This window comes from Ictalurus punctatus, chromosome 20, assembly GCF_001660625.3.
Source record: "Ictalurus punctatus breed USDA103 chromosome 20, Coco_2.0, whole genome shotgun sequence".
Classification (NCBI taxonomy): domain Eukaryota; kingdom Metazoa; phylum Chordata; class Actinopteri; order Siluriformes; family Ictaluridae; genus Ictalurus; species Ictalurus punctatus.
In genome coordinates this window covers 16,416,300-16,434,983 of record NC_030435.2, presented here as the reverse complement: position 1 = coordinate 16,434,983, position 18,684 = coordinate 16,416,300, and the positions used below count along the sequence as shown (strand labels likewise).

At 37.8% G+C, this 18,684-nt stretch overlaps 1 protein-coding gene across 1 annotated transcript in view; it reads right to left on the bottom strand.

Annotated features, from left to right (window-relative positions):
• sema6ba (sema domain, transmembrane domain (TM), and cytoplasmic domain, (semaphorin) 6Ba) overlaps positions 1-18,684 on the bottom strand; it is a 165,286-nt gene that overhangs the window by 62,225 nt on the left and 84,377 nt on the right. Inside the window, exons 2-3 of the mRNA XM_047162430.2 lie at positions 13,432-13,554; positions 7,163-7,277 (exon numbers count right to left, since the gene is read on the bottom strand). Coding sequence (XP_047018386.1) covers positions 7,163-7,277; positions 13,432-13,537 — 221 coding nt within the window. The 5' untranslated portion in view covers positions 13,538-13,554. The remainder of the gene's footprint in view (positions 1-7,162; positions 7,278-13,431; positions 13,555-18,684) is intronic.

The following is an 18,684-nucleotide window of genomic DNA, read 5'->3' as shown; positions in this document are numbered from 1 at the left end:
CACACCAGCCATTTTCAGAATTATGCTAGCGGTTTGATTAGCCTTGCAGTTTGGTCTGCAATGTTAACATGGCTTGGTGACCAACATGTCTCATGGTTACATATTTCACTTTACAATTTAATTCTTTCATTACTTCTGTACTGTTCTGATTTGGGCATTTCCTACTGCATATGGAATTATGCAGATCAAGAAGAGTTAGACGAATCATTTACAGCATTTGGAAGACTTCCTTATCCAGAGAGACTTACATTTATCTCATTTATACAACTGAGCAGTTGAGGGTTAAGGGTCTTGCTCAAGGGCTCAGCAGTCTCAGCTTGGCAGTGCAGGGATTTGAACTCATGACCTTCCAATAAGTAGTCCACTGAGCTACCACTTTCCCAATCAAAATAATTTTAGATTTTAAAGTATTCCTAGGGGGCTTATTGGTTTGCATGTTTGCCTTGCACCTCCGGGTTGGTGGTTTGATTCCCACATCTGCTCTATGTACCCTACGAGTTTGCATGTTAATGTGTGCTTCGGGGGTTTCCCCAGGGTTCCCCAGTTTCAAAGACACTCCCTCAGTCCAAAGACATGCATTGTAGGGTGATTGGCATTTCCAAATCGTCTATAGTGTGTCAATGTGAGTGATTGTGCCCTGCGATGGATTGGCACCCCATCCAGAGTGTTCCCTGCCTTGGGGCCCGAGTACCCGACTTCCCGTGACCCTGTGTAGAATAAGCGGTATGGAAAATGAAAGAAAAAAAAAATTCCTGATGTACACTCTTGACATCATCTCAACCTGCTCCTCAACCCAGGAAACCTTTCTTATACTTCCCAAGTAGGCCGAGCTAAATGAAAACTACTTCCTTGGGGAAACTATTCAGTTTTAAGTAAAAACTTAGCCCAACATCTGGTCCAACATCTTCCTCTGTTTTTCAACTACAGTTCCTAGATTCATCTTCATTAAACATTTTATCCTGATCAGATAGGAATACGCCCTGGAAGAGATGCCAGTCCATCACATTCACAACTTAGCATAGCCAGTCCACCTATATGCATGTTTTTGGGATGTGGGAGGAGACCGGAGAAAGCAGAGGAAACCCATGCAGATTTGTCAAGAACATGCAAAGTACAGACAGTGAACTGAGCTCAGGGTCAAACTGGGGAAACCAGTAGCTGTGAAGCTACCCACTGTACCACCATGTCATCCAGTTCTCCTTGATCTTACACAGAATTTAGGAGGCTGCATCCTAGTTTGTTTAGTTTTTATTAATAAGATTTTTGAGCTTTGAGAATCTGTGTAAGCCCAATCTGAATGATGTCCAGTTCAGAAGACAGAATTCTTTTGGTAAAATTTGAAAACATCCTCCAAGTATCATTTTCAGTAAGGTAAACCCCATATTTCTGTTTGGATGATAGGCAGTTATACAGAGGGCAGTTGTATACCCATCAATTTAGGTAGCATTTGCAGATGGAAGTCAGCTGTCATCCAAGGTAGACAAAATTTATGCATCTAGAGTTTTTTTCTATCCCTCTTTGAAAGACTTAGTTGACAGAACTGTCACTCTGGCTGATGAAAATAACTTACCTGTCATGTCGCAATAATAATAATAATAATAATAATAATAATAATAATAATAATAACAACAACAACAACAACAGCAACAATAACATTATTATTATTGTTACTGTTATTGTTCTTGTTCTTATTATTTTTCGTATTATTATTAATAATAATAAAAACTGTCAAACAATCAAAAACAATAAAATAATAAAAACTAACTAACTAGATAAATACATTTAAATAAATAAACATATATCTTTAGATGCTGTTTTTTTACTGTTTTGATTAGTAGTCATAATTAAGTTCCTAAATGACCAACCAACATACATAATTTAATAAGAAATAAATGTGGCATTCTAGCTAGCTAATTAGCTGTGTTCTTCAGCTCACTCTTCAGGTAGCCTGACAAGTCAGGAAGGATTTGCAAGTAAACAACTCCTAGAAGTTATGATGCACGACACTGATGAGTGTCCCTAAAGAATTAACTGCCAAGGTTCCGTTGTTACCTAATCAGACAGGTACAGACTATGATTACTAACATGGCTGTCTTCAGAGACAAAGACAACAAGGTTAATGTTTTGGTCAGGTAGAATCACACCATTTTAACATCTAACCACAATGTTATATACTGTAAGCATTATTTTTTTAACGACAATGCCTGATTCAATGTAGATCTAATATGCTGTTCATGCTCTGCATTTGGTGTGCTTTCATGGAAGAACTTTCATCTTTCATGCATGTCTTATAGAGGCATCATCTGACAGCTGATTTTGAAGTTCGGGTACAGTGCCTTCCACTAATATTGGTACGCTTGGTAAATATGAACAAAGAAGGCTGTGAAAATTTGTCTTTATTGTATAACCTTTTGATCTTTTGTTCGAAACATTCACAAAAATACTCTGCTCTCATGGATATCAAACAACTGCAAACAAAACACTGGTTTATATATAAAAAAAATAGTTAAATATAGGTGTGCAACAATTACTGGCTCCCTTTTAGTCAATACTTTGTGCTACCTCCCTTTGCCAAGATAACAGTGCTGAGCCTTCTCCCATAATGCCTGATGAGGTTGGCGGAGACATGGCAAGGGATCTGAGACCATTCCTCCATGCAGAATCTCTCCAGATACTTTAAACGCTGGTAGACTCTCCGCTTCGGTTCACCCCAAAGGTTTCCTATGAGTTTCAAGTCAGGGGACTGGGATGGTCATGGCAGGACCTTGATTTTGTGGTCAGAAACCATTTTTGTGTTGATTTTGATGTATGTTTTGGATCATTGTCCTGCCGGAAAATCCAACCACGGCCCATTTTAAGCTTTCTGGCAGAGGCAATCAGGTTTTCATTTAATATCTGTTGATATTTGATAGAATCCATGATGCCATGTATCCTAACAAAATGTCCAGGTCTTTTGGCAGAAAAACAGCCCCAAAACATTAAAGAGCCACCCTAACCCTTCTCCATATGGCTACCTCTCTGTGCTCGCCAAAACCACCTCTGGTGTTTATTTCCAAAAAGCCCTATTTTGGTTTCATCTGACCATAGAACCCATTAGAAGTTCCAGTAGTGTTTGACAAACTGAAGATGCATGAGTTTGTTTTTGGAGGAGAGTAGAGGCTTTTTTCTTGAAACCCTTCCAAACAACTTGTGGTGATGTAGGTTAATTCAGATTGTAGTTTTGGAGACTTTCTGACCCCAAGATGCAGCTAACTTCTGCAATTCTCCAGCTGTGATCCTTGGAGATTTTTTGGCCTCTCGAACCATCCTCTTCACAGTGCATTGAGACAATATAGCCACACGTCCAATTCCAGGTTGATTCATAACATTACCAGTTGACTGGAACTTCTTAATTATTGCCCTGATGGTGGAAATGGGCATTTTCAATGCTTTTGCTATTTTCTTATAGCCACTTCCCATTTTGTGAAGCTCAACAACCTTTTCCCATACATCACAGCTATATTCCTTGGTCCTTGTTATGAATGACTAAGGGAATTTTGCCTATGTGTTATTTATATATGTGAAACAGGAAGCCATGGTTGAACAATTTCCTGTTCCTAGTCACCCAAGTGTGCTAAAATAAATATATATATATATATATATATATATATATATATATATATATATATATATATATATATATATATATATATATATATATATATATATATTAATGGGAATATACTTCAAATGTATTTTTTAATTCATGGGGTGCCAATAATCGTTGCACACATATATTTAAGTTTTTTTTTTATAAACTTGTATTTTGTTTGCAATTGTGTGATATCCATAAGAGCAGAGTGATTTTTTTTAACAAAAGATCAACAGGCTAAACAATAAAGACAATTTTTCACAGCCTTCTTTGCTCATATTTACCAAGGGTGCCAATATTAGTGGATGGCACTGTATTGCAGTTTTATGATCTTGATTTAGTACCTCCTGGCTTTGTTTAGTCATATGCACAATTATCAGCACTCTATATCAAAAAATAAAATACAAAATAACAGGATGTGCTGGATGAAGTCCTATTATAAAAGCTGTCGAATAATGGAAGCCATATTGCTCAATTAAACCAAAATGATTAATATCATAATTACAATTGAGCTTATTCATGCAGCAATATATAGGCAATATACTGGACTACGATTAGATGTTTATTTCAATGCTTGCTTTCTTCTCGTTCATATACCATTACATTAGTCTTTTTTTATTTTTCATTTTTTAATTGTCTACTGTTTTTATTCTACATCATATTACATTTGACCGCAAAAGATTGCTTTTTCAATTTTGCGGGGGGGCACAAGTCAGGTGCTTGTGCTTAAAGGCAACGGTCTAGACGCTTTTCAAAAACACAAAAACATCTCAGATGCTTCTACTTAAGAAAAATCTGACATTCTCAGAGATAAACACTGTAGATTTGCATAATCCGAATAGGGAACTCAGAAAATGGACCTTTTTGTGTCTCTGAAAAAGAGTTCCTTGTGAAAAATTCTGACGCAACTTTTGACTTAACTTTGAATATGGCTCTATGGTTTTACAGTGTGGGTTATAACTAATATCTCTGCGCTGTTCTTCCCAAAATTCATGCGCCTCCTGGCCTTGTGCATATTCTGCCCTAAGACCTCACACTTTCTGGAAGGTGTTAACCAGTTTCCGCCAGCTTTCCTGCCACCTCTAATCCTGCAACCCAAGTTGGAGTGTTTATGCTGTCAGTAAGTAGACAAGAAGAGAGTGTTTTAGGAGAGTAGAGGGCAGGGGGCAAATTCTGGCTTCCTAACTTCCCTTTTTGAAGGGTTTACCCTTCAGGCCCTGGTCTAAGCAGGAGCACATGTGAACTCCCCAGGGAGCTTAAAACCTCCTGTCAGCACTGGCTTTGAAGCAAGTGTGGTGTATTTCTAACACTGCTTAAGACACCCGTTGGACAGAGTGCACACACACACACACACACATATATACAAGAAACACTCACACACACACAAACACACACACACACACACACACACACACACACACACACACACACACACACACAGTGAAAAGAATAAAAAGCAGATGGAAAAAAATGACTTTCAGAGTGGATAATACCTCCTTTACAATATTGGATCCGGCGCTTATCACAGAAGTGCTTTTAGAGATCGCAAGTTGTAATGAAATTGTTCCACTGTGTAATTTTTCATTTCCATTTCAAATGGACTAGGACACCTGTCACTGCCGTTTAAATGAAAATCTTGTCTAGAATAAAATACTCATATATATATGATAGTGGTGTAGCATTAATAAAGTTGACATTTCCAAAGCAGCTAACATACATTTAGAAAAGAGGTTTACATCCTCATGCAATTTATAACCTGGTGGTGAAATAAAAAAGATATCAGTCCATTATGGGTCAGCCTGTGTGTGAAGTAGGGTGAAGTATGCAGATGAAGTACAGCTAAGAGGCGATTTCTACATAAGAAGATAGATAGACACACACACTTACCTACATACATACAGATATACTGCACATACAAAAGCACAAATACAAATACGAATCAGAGTAAAAAATAACAACAAAGTAGGAAACAGTAGTAGAAAAATCAAAACAAATAGAAAATACAGTAAATACAATCACAGGGTTATGCAGCTTTTCTAAAGCGATATTGAAGCAGTTTCCAGGAGCACTTTTAATGTACACAATCACACTCTCCCATTCACTCAATATACAATACATGCCTATAATGAAAACGAATTCAACCTGCTCCTGCTACATTTTAAGACATTATACATTATACATTTTAAGACATTATACATTTGTATATGTGCATGTGTGCTTGAGTGAATAAGGCTGTGTAAGCTTTGTGCGTTTATTACTATTTGGAAGATTAGCTTGTGCATTAAGTAAACTTTATGCAATCAGTTTTGGCATACGTTTATCTGATTCTGATTTGTACCAAAGTCCTTTTAGTAAACGCTTTAGTAAAGTCCTTTGGCAACGCTCCCAGAATGTTATTATACAGTATATCCTGGTCAGTCATACAAGATGAGGCTCCAACCTATTTGAATGGGGAGAGACCCATACACAAAAAAATAGATCAAGAAGATAATATTACAAATGGTTAAAACTGGACAAAATGGCATAAATGATGTGTGGTATAGCCCTTGTGCAGTTGCCAGTTTAAGAATCTGATTGGTCAACCACTTTATGATAACGTCTTTAACAAAAAGGCTATTGGTTCTTTGTGCTGAGGAGTGGGACTTAAATAATACAGTATTGTTTATCACGGTCCCATTCCTATTTTAGCAATTACTACAAGGAGATGACTAACATTAATTTCTAAACACATCAAAAAAGCTCCTAGCTATATGACGTTATGCTAGCTGGTAGTTTGAGATTTGTTTTATTGTACTCTGTCCTTTAAAGTGTTGTAATACCGGTATAGGATACTGGGCACAAATAATAAATGACAATATTACGTTTCATCATTGCACAGATGCTTTTAGCCATAGTGAGAATTGAGCTGAGCAGTTGAGGGTCAAGTGGTTGCTCAAGGGCCAAGCAGTGGTCCTCGGGTAGTCCTTGGATTTAAACTTGCTCATAAAATTAACCACTGAGACACCATTGCGTAATGTTAGTGAGCATTTCATTTCATTTGTTAGTCATAGAAGGCACCATGCACTTGTCAGTATGCCTTACTTCCTGTGCTCAGACTACAGACTCTAATGGCTTCTATTTATTTTGAAAATCAGGAATACTGCAGTTATTTATTCTACCTACCAGCTGGTTCTGCCTTGTTGCATGACAGCTGCCAAGGGAAAGTTAATATGAAGATAGCACTTTTTAACTACTGGTCGTGAAACACATTATATCTACTGACCAGTCCTTTTCTTTACATATGAGCTAATTCTGACTGACTGGTAGAGAGGTATACCAAGCCTCTTGCCCAGACTGCAGGGTTAGTTATGCTCTCTTGGACTCCCAGTCATAGATATGCTATGGCATCATTGGGGCTAAAATGGGATTTAAATGCTTTCCTGTTGTGTCGCTTGGTAGCCTCATTATGCAGACTTTTACTCATCTGCATGAGCCATATAAATAATAAGATGTATTTTACTGTAAGATGGAGAAGTAAACAGGTGAGGTTACCTGGCACCAATGTACAGTGTGCGGTTGACCTTTAGAACTGTCTGAATGTACAGCGGCTCCTGCCGCATGTAAGAACGATGAGCTCGGCCCAGAAACACAGGGTAACGCCTGGCAACTGAGAGAGAGAGAGAGAGAGAGAGAGAGAGAGAGAGAGAGAGAGAGAGAGAGAGTGAGTATGAATTAAGATAAAGAGGATTTGAAGTATGAATGAATGAAGTAAATAGAGAAACAGAAAGAGGAAGTAGGATAAGGAGGAAGAAAAACAGAGAGGAAGAAATATTAGAAAGCCAAGAATCAAGATGAGGCAGAAAACAAGAAAAACAAGAGAACAAATCAAAGAAGAGATCAAGATAGTGTTCTAACCATTCACTAAAAAAACAGAGAAAAGGAGACAGAGAGACAGAAAAACAAGTGGAAGAAGAGGATGGTAGTAAGAGTGCAAAGCTATACATCACACTGGTTCTAGCACTGTGCCTCTAATCACACTTTCACCAGGCATGACTGATGGAGACAAGGCATGTGCCACGCTCAATGCCTCACACCTCGCCCTACTGCTGTTTCCCATTGTTAAAACTGCTACACACACACATGCAAACACACCCTGTAATACAGCTGGAAATTTGTTGACACATTTTGCTTCCAGTCTCTGTGTGCTTGCATGTTTTATAGCAGAAACAGCTGTTGGCTTATAGCAAATAAACAACTCTCACTATTATTGCTGCAGCAGTGGGAAAATAACCAGCAAAATTAATGTTTTCAATAACCCAGAAAATTCAGTACATTACAATGTTTACATGAATATATATATATATATATATATATATATATATATATATATATATATATATATATATATATATATATATATATATAAGGTTTAATGATTGACTTGGACAGTCTAAAACCTTCCACTTGTTAACACTGCTGAAGATCTTTGTTGTGTTGGCAGTGTGTTTTGGGTCATTGTCTTTCTTCATGATGAAGTTCTTCCCAATTATATTGGATGCATTTCTCTGTAAATTGGCAGACAGAATGTTTCTGTAGTCCTTTTGAATTAATTCACTACTGCTATTATCCTGCTACTATCATGAGTTACATCATCAATAAAGATTAGTGAGTCCGTTCCAGAAACAGCCAAGCAAGCCCAAGCCATGGCACTACCTCCACCATGTTTGACTGATGAGCTTGTATGTTTTGCATCATGAGCAAATCCTTTCTTTCTCCACACTTCCAGAAATTCTATGCCTCATCTCTGTATTTCTTTGTGCATTCCAACCTGGCTTTCCATTTCTTACTGCTGATAAGTGATTTGCATCTTGTGGTGTGGCCTCCAAATTTATTCTTCAAATGGTAGATTGTGATACCTTCACCCCTGACCTGTAGAGGTTGTTGGTGATGTCATTGACTGCTGTTTTGTTCGTATTTCTTCACAGCTCTTACAATGTTTCTGACATCAATTGCTGTTGTTGTTCATGGCATTCCAAATTGTTGTATCGTCTATGCCCAATGTTTGGCAATAGCTCTGATAGCTCAGCTTCAAAATGGCTTGATTTTCTCCCAATGACAGTTCTCTGATTTTCATGCAGTGTTCACAGGTGAAATCCAGGGGTCAAACCAAGAGTAGACATTCAGAGCTATAATGTTCCAATATTTTGATCACTTCGAAAAATAGGTGGGTTCAAACAAAAGGTGCCATGTTCTAAGTTGTTTAACACATCTAGATATACATTTCAGGAAATTAAATATGAAATTCAGATCTCTCGTCTTATACTCATCTTTTGATCTCAAACCCAAATATCTTCATTGTATAGCAAAAACACAAGAATTGTCCTTGCCATTCCAAAACGTTCAGAGGGGATTGTACTGTATAAGAATATATAGATATAGATAAATATAGATATATAGATATAGATATAGTATTGATGTTGCATAGGTATGAGTTAGCATGTTCCAGTGTAGTCCATTCTGAAGTGATGAAACTGACACAGGAGACTCAGAAGGTGGAATGCTCACAGCAGCCATTTGTAGAGCCATTCCAAGCTGAAGTGTTGAAAACTTACAGCTTTTAAGGGCCTTTGTGAAAGGTCATTACTGTAGAAAAAAATTAACCGACAGTTGCTTTCCTCCCAATATTCATCATTAAAGTGAATAATAATATGTTGGTGGCATTTATGTTACATTTAGTTGAGTAATAGTTAATTGTATGCAGCACATCAGCTTTTTTAGTTCATACTGTACCCTTTATAGAGTAGGCTACAGCACACAGGATAATGCAGCTAGCACAACACAAGTTTATTATATTGGCTTATACAAAGGCACTGTTGAATTCTCAATTCTGATCTTTTCTATAAGAACAACTAATTCACAGTGACTTGTATAGCAGCACAAAGTGTCTAAATCTTTTGTTTTACATTTAATTATATGAGAAATCATTAAAAGAATATTCCATCATTTCAACCTAAAGTCTATCCACAACATCTGCAGTGTGTTGGCAATTACCACAAGGAATAATTTCATCATGTTTCACCGCTTGTAACTGATCCAAGGCCAGTTATCACCTGGATACGTTTTGTGTGCATGTATACATCTATGCCAAGGTCTTCCAACAAAGTCACATAGTGACGTATGACACAGTATTTGGAATAAATACTGCTGTCATACAGCCATTTTCCTCGCCTTCTTCAGCGTCCATCTACACCATATGGAGCTATGCTCTTGTAACCACAGAGCTACAGGTTTACTCCTACAAAGCCTCCTTGTAAACAGCCTCCTTTTTTGTCTTTTACTCTAGTGTATAGATTTTTATACATTAGTACCATTTTTTTATAAAATTAGCTTTGAGTCAATCTTCCCTTGATAGCATTGCTAGACTTGTTGACTATGGTTCTCCTCGGCAGACACGGACAGCCCACTGGGACAAGATGCACCGGCCCACAACTAGCATCACCATCTACTATAGGTTTCATTTTGCTTATTCATGTTGTACAATATTTAGCAACTAGGCCACAGATTCCTGTTTGTGGCCCCAGAATGATTGGCAAGACCTTGGTTTTTTTATCCACCATTGATTTTGCTGGTGGTTGGAACACCCTCAACACTTCTTCACTGAACAGTCTTGCTGTCTAAAATCAATGGAGAGATATAGCATCCTCAGTAAGGTCATCTGTATTGTTTTTGTGATTTGGCTCTTTAGAATTAATCACAAATTAAGGACTGCAACCAAACAGTCAAGGAAACAGTCCTGAAGGCAAGAGCCTCTTGTATACTAGTCTTTATAAACCTACACAACCTTTCCTCTGTAATAATTAGCTCCCACCTTGTACTGGGGTCCCTTAAGGCCCCTCCTTTCAAGCCTATGAAAGATTGAATTGAAACGAGTGTCTGAAAACTGCCTTATTTTTGAGTGATCACTTCTGATTCTGCTAATAAGCTTGCCTTGCACGTGTTGGTGGCCAGATGACTTTGGGGTGACCTGGGAATCCTGCCTAAGGTCATGTGTCTTTGTGAATCAGTTGAGTGACCTTGTAGAAGTCATGAAAGAGTACCTGCAGTGTGCTCCTTGCTGTGCTCCACACATGCCCTTTGGTACTATTTAGACTGGACGGCAGTCAACCAACAGTTCGTCTGACATTGTGGAAAGACACAGAGGCCTATGCTTCTCTATGCAGGGATAAAGACTGGCCCACTGGCTGGTAGATGTAATCACATTATCCAAGAGATTCTTTCCACACCTGTTGGTTAGGCGGGCTGAAACAGAACTCTAGTTATGTACAGTGCTGTGAAACAGTATTTGATTTGATTTCTTCAGTTTTTTGTGTATATCTCATACTAAATAGTTTCAGATCTTCAAACGAAATACAACATAAACAAAGACAACCTGAGTAAACATACAATACAATTTTTATTCATTATTTATTGAAGCAAAAACTGTTAACCAAAACCAATGTGAAAAACTAATTGCCCCCTTAAACTTTTCTGGTGGTGCCACATTCAGCAGCAATAACTGCAACCAAACACTTCCGATAATTGGAGATCAGTGTGTCACTTACTTCTAGAACTAGGACTTACTCCTATGCTTTGGATCATTGTCTTGCTGCATAATCCAGTTGCGCTTGAGTAACTTACAGACTGAAGACCGGACATTCGCCTTTATGATTTTCTGGTAGAGGGCAGAATTCATGTTTCACTCAATTATTGCAAGTTGCCCAGACCCTGAAGCAGCAAAGCATCCCCACACCATCACAATGCCACTACCATGCTTGACCATAGGTATGATGTTCTTTTTGTGGAATTATGTGTTTCTTTTACACCAGATGTAATGGGACCCTTGTCTTCCAAACAGTTCCACTTTTGACTCATCAGTCCACAGAAAATTCTCCCAAAAGGTTTCAGGATCATCCAGGTGTGTTTTGGCAAAATTCAGACGAGCCTTAATGTTCTTCTGGGATAGCAATGGTTTTCACCTCACCACGCTTCCATGGATGCCATTTTTGCCCAGTGTCTTCCTGATAGTGAAGTTATGAACAGTGACCTTTATTGATGCAAGAGAGGCCTGTAGGTCCTTTGATGTTGTCCTTGGCTCTTTTGTGACTTGCTGAATGTGTTCTTGGAGGAATGTTGAAAGCTCGGCCCCTTCTGGGAAGATACACTACTATTCTGAGTTTTTCCATTTGGAGATAATGGCTCTCACTGTGGTTCTTTGGAGTCCCAGAGCCTTTGAAATAGCTTTATAACCCTTCCCAGACTGATGTATTTCAATCAACTTTTACCTCATAATTTCTGAAATTTCTTTCAATCTTGGCATAGTGTGTTACTGGGTAAGACCTTTTAACCATCTCCATGCTGGTGAAAAAGTTCTATTTAAGTGCTGATTAGATTGAACAAGGTTTGCAGTAATAAAGGCCTGGTTGTGTCTAGTCTAGAACGCAGTTTCATAGATTTGGAGAATTAGTAACTATGAGGGAAAATACATTTTCACACAGGCCCAGCTGATATTGGATAACTTTTTTTGCTTCAATAAATAACATTATCATTTCAAAACTGTATTTTGTGTTTACTCAGGTTGCCTTTGTTTTATCTGAGATTTTGTTTGAGATATACACAAAAAGAAAGAAGTAGAAAGCAAATACTTTTTCACAGCTCTGTATGTAACTGTGCTTCGACAAACCCCAGGGGGTTTGTATCCTGGGGGTCATAGAAACACAAATACTAGCCTTTTTAGCTTGAGAGAGAGATGAGATAAAGCCATTTTTATGAAGTTTTATCTAATCTTTCAACACTGGAGAACTAAAGACTAACTGTGGTTACTTACACTTTCTCTGGTTTGGTGGCAGTCATGCATGATTGGAGCCACACAATTATGTTTCTAAACCTTAACCACAAATTGTGGTTATGCTTTAGAAACATAGTTGTGTGGTGTTCATGCACAATTGGAGCCACACACTGTCTTAAACAAATTTTTGTCTCTGAAAAAGTAGTCTTAACAGAAAGGACAAATTATACACATTTAAATTTAATTTAAAAATACCTTGGAATAAAGTACTAAAGAACAATAAATGAGTCTCAAGTAAACAGGTTTTCTGTTATTTTCTCAGTATGGAAAAATGTTTCATCCTGTAGTAATTGCACATAGGCTGCAGATGCAGTAGCTAGAGATTTGGTTGAAAAATGCTGGAACATTCCTTTAATAAGGAAATGGAGAAAAGAAATCTATTATGCAGTCATTAGGCCCAAATCTAAGTAAATACATCTCGCCCTGATATCCAGGTGCTTCTAAAGACCTATTTTTCTGGGATTAGTTGTGTTGGATTTTCAGAAGCAGGGCTGACAACAACATTCTATCATCATTATACATAAAAACAGACAAGCATTTCATTTATGAAACAAAAATAATGCTAAGAGTGCCTGGACTGGTAAAATGTTGCCACTCATCTAATAATCAAATCCATGACCCTGTGTTTTCACACTCTGGGTGCAAAACATTGCAATCATATCACTAAATCACAATATGTTTAATTATGTTATGAAATTCTAAAACCATCTTTTGCAAATTAATTTTGTTCTTGCCCATTCCTGCCTGACAAGTTTAAAAGTACAGTCCTATCCTTCTGGCTCGTATGAGCTTGTTCTCCAGTTCTTAGTCATCCCACGAGATCTTTCTTTACTGGTCACAGTAGAATTCCCGCAGGGCCCTGTCCAAATGTCACCCTTCAGCTTCTGTAATTGGTGGGGTGAAAGTTGTGGATGGTGGAGGCAGGGGAGGGGCTTACCCTCAGCAGGGGTGGAGATTAAAGGACCTGGTTCCTCTGGAAACGAGCCGGCAGTCAATCGAAGAACAGCCAGGAGAATCAGGAGGAAGGAGGTGTGGGTTGTCATGATAGCGGTTGCCAGAACTGTTTGTGACAGGAAGATGGATAGAAATGTTAGTGAAGTACACATCCAAATACAAATATATATACACATATACTCACTGTAGAATAACTGTATGCTGTTTAATGTTGCATAGGCCATGTCTAGATAGCAAGACAGCAGTATAGTCTGGATGGGATTCTAATCCATTGCAGGGTAGCATAGACAACCATTTGCACAATCGTTCACACTTAGGGGCAAATTGGAACAGCTGATCCACCTACCAGCATGTTTAAGGAGGTGGGAGGAGACCAGGAAACCGACAGAGATACAGGGAGGACACACTAAACAGTAATCCAGTTAGCAACCTGAGCTCAAGATCAACTCTCACTATTGCTAAAAATAAATAAAAAATTCCGTAGACTATTAAATAATGGCTAAATCTTTGAGGATTTTCCCACTGCCCATTCCCAAGCAATGATTGATCTAAATGGAGGCTGGGATTCTAGATGATTTTCCACCAACTGAACAATGTGAAAACTCACTAGCAACCATTAAAGATTTCCGTAGGTTCCTAATAGGTTTTTAATGGTTCCTAATGGCTTATCTAATGTTATTATGATGGTAATAATCTATCCATGAAAGAAGGCTCTAGAGGGTTCTGCTGTTTAAATAAATGTATTCCAGAAAATCTCCAGTAGAAATCTACAGCCACTGCCATTAAGGTCCGTTACTTGATGGATACTATGATACATTTTTGCAATAAATTGTTTTGTATTTTTCATCAGAGCAGTTAAAGCAACAACATGCTTTAGCTGCAAAAACTGCACCAATAATTCCATTGAAAAGTTAATGGAAAAGTTCAGCTGTTTTATTAACAAAAATATCTGCACTGTGATTTTTTAGATTAAAATTTCAAGCCACTATTGATCATATGATAACTATAAGGACATTCTCAGCGCAATAAAAATGCCTTGAATTTGCACCCAACATGAGCAGAAAACTAAAGAATTTCTGTTCTTTCTTTTTGTGTGTGTATGCTGCACAAACATACTGTAGCACCAATGAGCCAGACTATTCTGTGTGTATTTCTTAATCAATGTCTATCTGTGCGTACATTGTACAACAACAAACAGTACTGCTATACCCAGCACCATTTTCTGGTGTGAAAAATTCCAAAAGTTCCAGGACCTTGTGCAGTGGGAAAGAGTCTTAAAAAAACCACAGCAACTCTACCTTGCTAGGACAAGATGTGAGTACTAAAACACTAATAATGTAGTGCATCAGGACCAACCTAACACACAACATACTAGATCTAACCCAAACACAAATACTGTGCTTCCTATTATACGCTGGGGCAGTTTATCTGAAAACAGTGACTGATACCAAATACAGAGCTAAAATGACAGTCACTGAACATATTCTGGCCATAAAGACAGGCCTGTATTAAAAAACAAACAGACAAAAAAACAACAACAAAAAAACAAACAAAAAAAAAACATGGTTGCTAAGAGAGTATAGCTGTGTTATTGAGACAGAGATGCACTTCTTAACTGCACTTTTCATTTTCATATAATTGTTTATATATATGCAAGGGATAATCCATGGCTAGGCTTGCATTAAAAGATTTTAATGCAGAACGCGAAGTACATTAAAATTGTGTAGCGCACACCTAGCCATGAATTATCCCACTTATTCCATGGTCACTTGCCAGCATTGACAAGTTAAAGCTGTCATTGATGTTTGCAGTGCAAAATTTGACTGAAAAGATAAAAAATAACGGTTAACTTTCGTTAGTTATTTTACATACAGGTCGTTAGATATAGAAGTCTGCCCACTCTAAGTCATATACACAAAGATAAAGACCATGGTATATATATATATATATATATATATATATATATATATATATATATATATATATATATATATATATATATATACACACACACACAGCAAAGGAAACTCTCAATTGGTTTCAGAGAAAAAAAAATCAAGGTGTTAGAATGGCCCAGTCAATCACCTGACTTGAATCCAATTGAACAAGATTTAAAGACAATATGTTTAGAAGAATGGGCCAAAATCACACCTGAATACTGCGCCCGATTACTTTATTCATTCTGGAAGCGTCTTGAAGTTGTCATTATAAACAAAGGCTTCTCCACTGAGTATTAAATAAATTTCAGGTAGTGTGTTCAATACTTTTTTCCCGTGTCATTCCACTTTATTATACATAACTTTATTTACGGACTTTAATGTTCTGAATTCTTTATGTTTCCGGATTTCTTCAGTTAATATTGATGTCTGGTGAAAATTGCATGTGAATAGCACCATTGGAAATATATTTACTGAAAAAAATGTTGACACGTAGAATACTTATTTCCCCCACTGTATATAATGTTGCCAATGTATTGGTATTTCTTATTATGACTTATTTCTAGACATTTTTACTATTCTTATTAAGTTATTAAGCCAACAATGTACTTCCTTCTCTTGAAAGATGTAAAATGACCTTCCAATGAACTCTTGATAAATAGTATAAATGTCTACAAAAAGATGATTAACCGGATTAATAATGTATAAGACATGTTAGATACACTGGCTATGAGCCATGCACTTAAGGTACCATTTTTGCCATGCTTGTTTCATTTTGTTCCTTTAAACAGACATTCTTTGATATTTTAGGTGAAATCTTTATGTTAATATTCACCATCATTTGAGTGATGCTTCGGCAATACTGTAACTAAATACGGTCATGCCAGCAAAACATGCTAAATTTACTTAGACGTAATTAAGAGAGACAAACAGAGAGACATCAGAGTTTATCGAAGAAGATCCTTCTGTCATATTATCCTTTGTTCTGTTTCAAAAGCAAAACAAAAAAATGCCTTCAATTCATTCAAATGATGTCTTTGGTTTTGGAGCCAACCTCAGAGAAAACATCTGCATGACTGTATATGGATATGTGTGTGTGTGTGTTTGTGTGTGTGTGTGTGTGTGTGTGTGTGTGTTTGTGTGTGTGCAGTGTATCGCACATGTGTGTAACCATAAAACTGCTAGACAACAGCTTTTATCTCAGGCAATTGCTTTGCCCAGAATGCTTCCAGATTGAAGGTGTGAAGTCCGCCTTCTTTACAGACAACCCATAATTAAAGAGTCTGAAGACCGACCACACACACACACACACACACACACACACACACACACACACACCAGTAATTACATGAAATTTCCTATTTGAGTGAAAGAAGAATGTCTTCTCTGAGTGACCAGTTCAAAGGGGCACAAAACAAGGGATGCCACCATCTGCTCATCACTCTCCCCCTCCCTTTTTTTCTGGTCCTTTCTCTTCCCTCCTTGTCATTCACATGACGAATTCCTCTGCACATTGTTTAATTGCCTGATGATTTATGGCAGTTTGTCAAAGCTCCTTTTTTTCCAGCACATTACCCACGCGCACAAACAGCAAACAGCAGTTTGGAACGCAGACGCACAGCCAACACGACATAACAAAAGACTTCAATCTACACACAGCATCCCCGCTGCTATACAACACATCTCTGTGGCTCCAAACTAAAAACTGACACAATCGATTATTTCTAATCTGCTGGACTGAATGAGGGGAAAGAAAAGAATATATTATAGAGATTTGGAATTTGCAGTGTAAAAAAGGACAAATAGCGTATACTTTCCATTTTCTTTCTCTCTCTCTCTCTCTCTCTCTCTCCCTTTCTCGGGTATCTAGGTGTCCGTAGATTGATTATGTGGCAGTGAACAGAAAATTGGGGAGGGTGTGGATTCTGAACTACTTCTGAGTTATGTCTTACATTTGGATTCTACACTCACTCTTGTTCACGTTCCGTAACAGCTTTATCCTGGTCAGGGACGCAGGGAATCCAGGACTTATCCTGAGAACACGGAGTGTGAAATGGGAATACACCTTGGATGGGATGCCAGTCCATCACAGGGCACTATTAGTATATACATTCGCACACTCTTACACACGTAGGATCGATTTATCTTAGCCGATCCACCTACTGGCATATTTTTGGGAGGTGTGAGGAAAACAGAGAACCTGGAGGAAACCCACATGAACACAGTGAGAACACGCACAGAAACTGCACACGGACAGTTACGGGAGCTTAGGGGACCCTGGACCTGTGAGGCTCCTTCCAATGTATTTGCAATATGCTATATGTTGACTGGATGCTGTAATTTTATTTCTAATGACTAACTGGGTGCAACCTCATACAAATTTCTACATTTATCTGGACACAAATAGCGTATGGCTAGCTTTATTCAATTTTACTAATCCCATAATGGATAATAATGCCTCTCTGCACCCTACCGCCCCCCACCCATGATGCCGACTGTGCCTCCTCTACCCTACACTCCACTTAAACACAGACTGATCCATCAAAACTATTTTGAGCTGCAGTATAGTCTGCCTCATTAAAAATGCTGCCCTAAAGTTAGCTAGCAAACATGACAGCTATCTTTTTATTAATAACTAGTAATTGCAAGTACAATACTAGTAATTGATGGATACATTATGTTAGTTAAGCTAACTAGCAAGCTGGACAATTATGAGCACAATGCTGTGTTTAAGTAGCTTAAATAATGTTGCTAAACGGTTATAGTGTAATTAAAACCAGTATTTTACATGTGCTTGCGGTAATGTCCCCTCCCCTACACGCCACCCATACACCGACTTGTCCATTAAAACAGTTTTGAGCTGCAGTATGGTCTGTGTTGTTAAAAAGTTTTGGCTTAATGTTAGCAAGCATGCTAGAAAACATGACTGCTGGCTTTAATGTTAGCTTAGTGAACTAGTAATGGCAAAAATCCACTGCTGGTGAAGTAAACGTTAGCTAAGTTAACAAGCAAGCTGGATATTTATTAGCACAATGCTGTGTTTAGGTAACTTAACTAATATTGCTAAACCATTATAGTGTAGTTAAAACTAATGTTTTACATAAACTGGTGGTAATGTGATATGACTTGCTGTTTGCTGATCAAATGTAACTTCAAGTTTAAGTTCTGTTTGTTGGAGTTTAAGGGTACAAATGGCTCTATTGTGTAACCAATGCTATTTTCAGCCTGATGCTATACACTTGTAATGTGTGAGGGGTTATCTGTTTGGATTTCAAATGTGAGAAAACAGGAGTGTACTT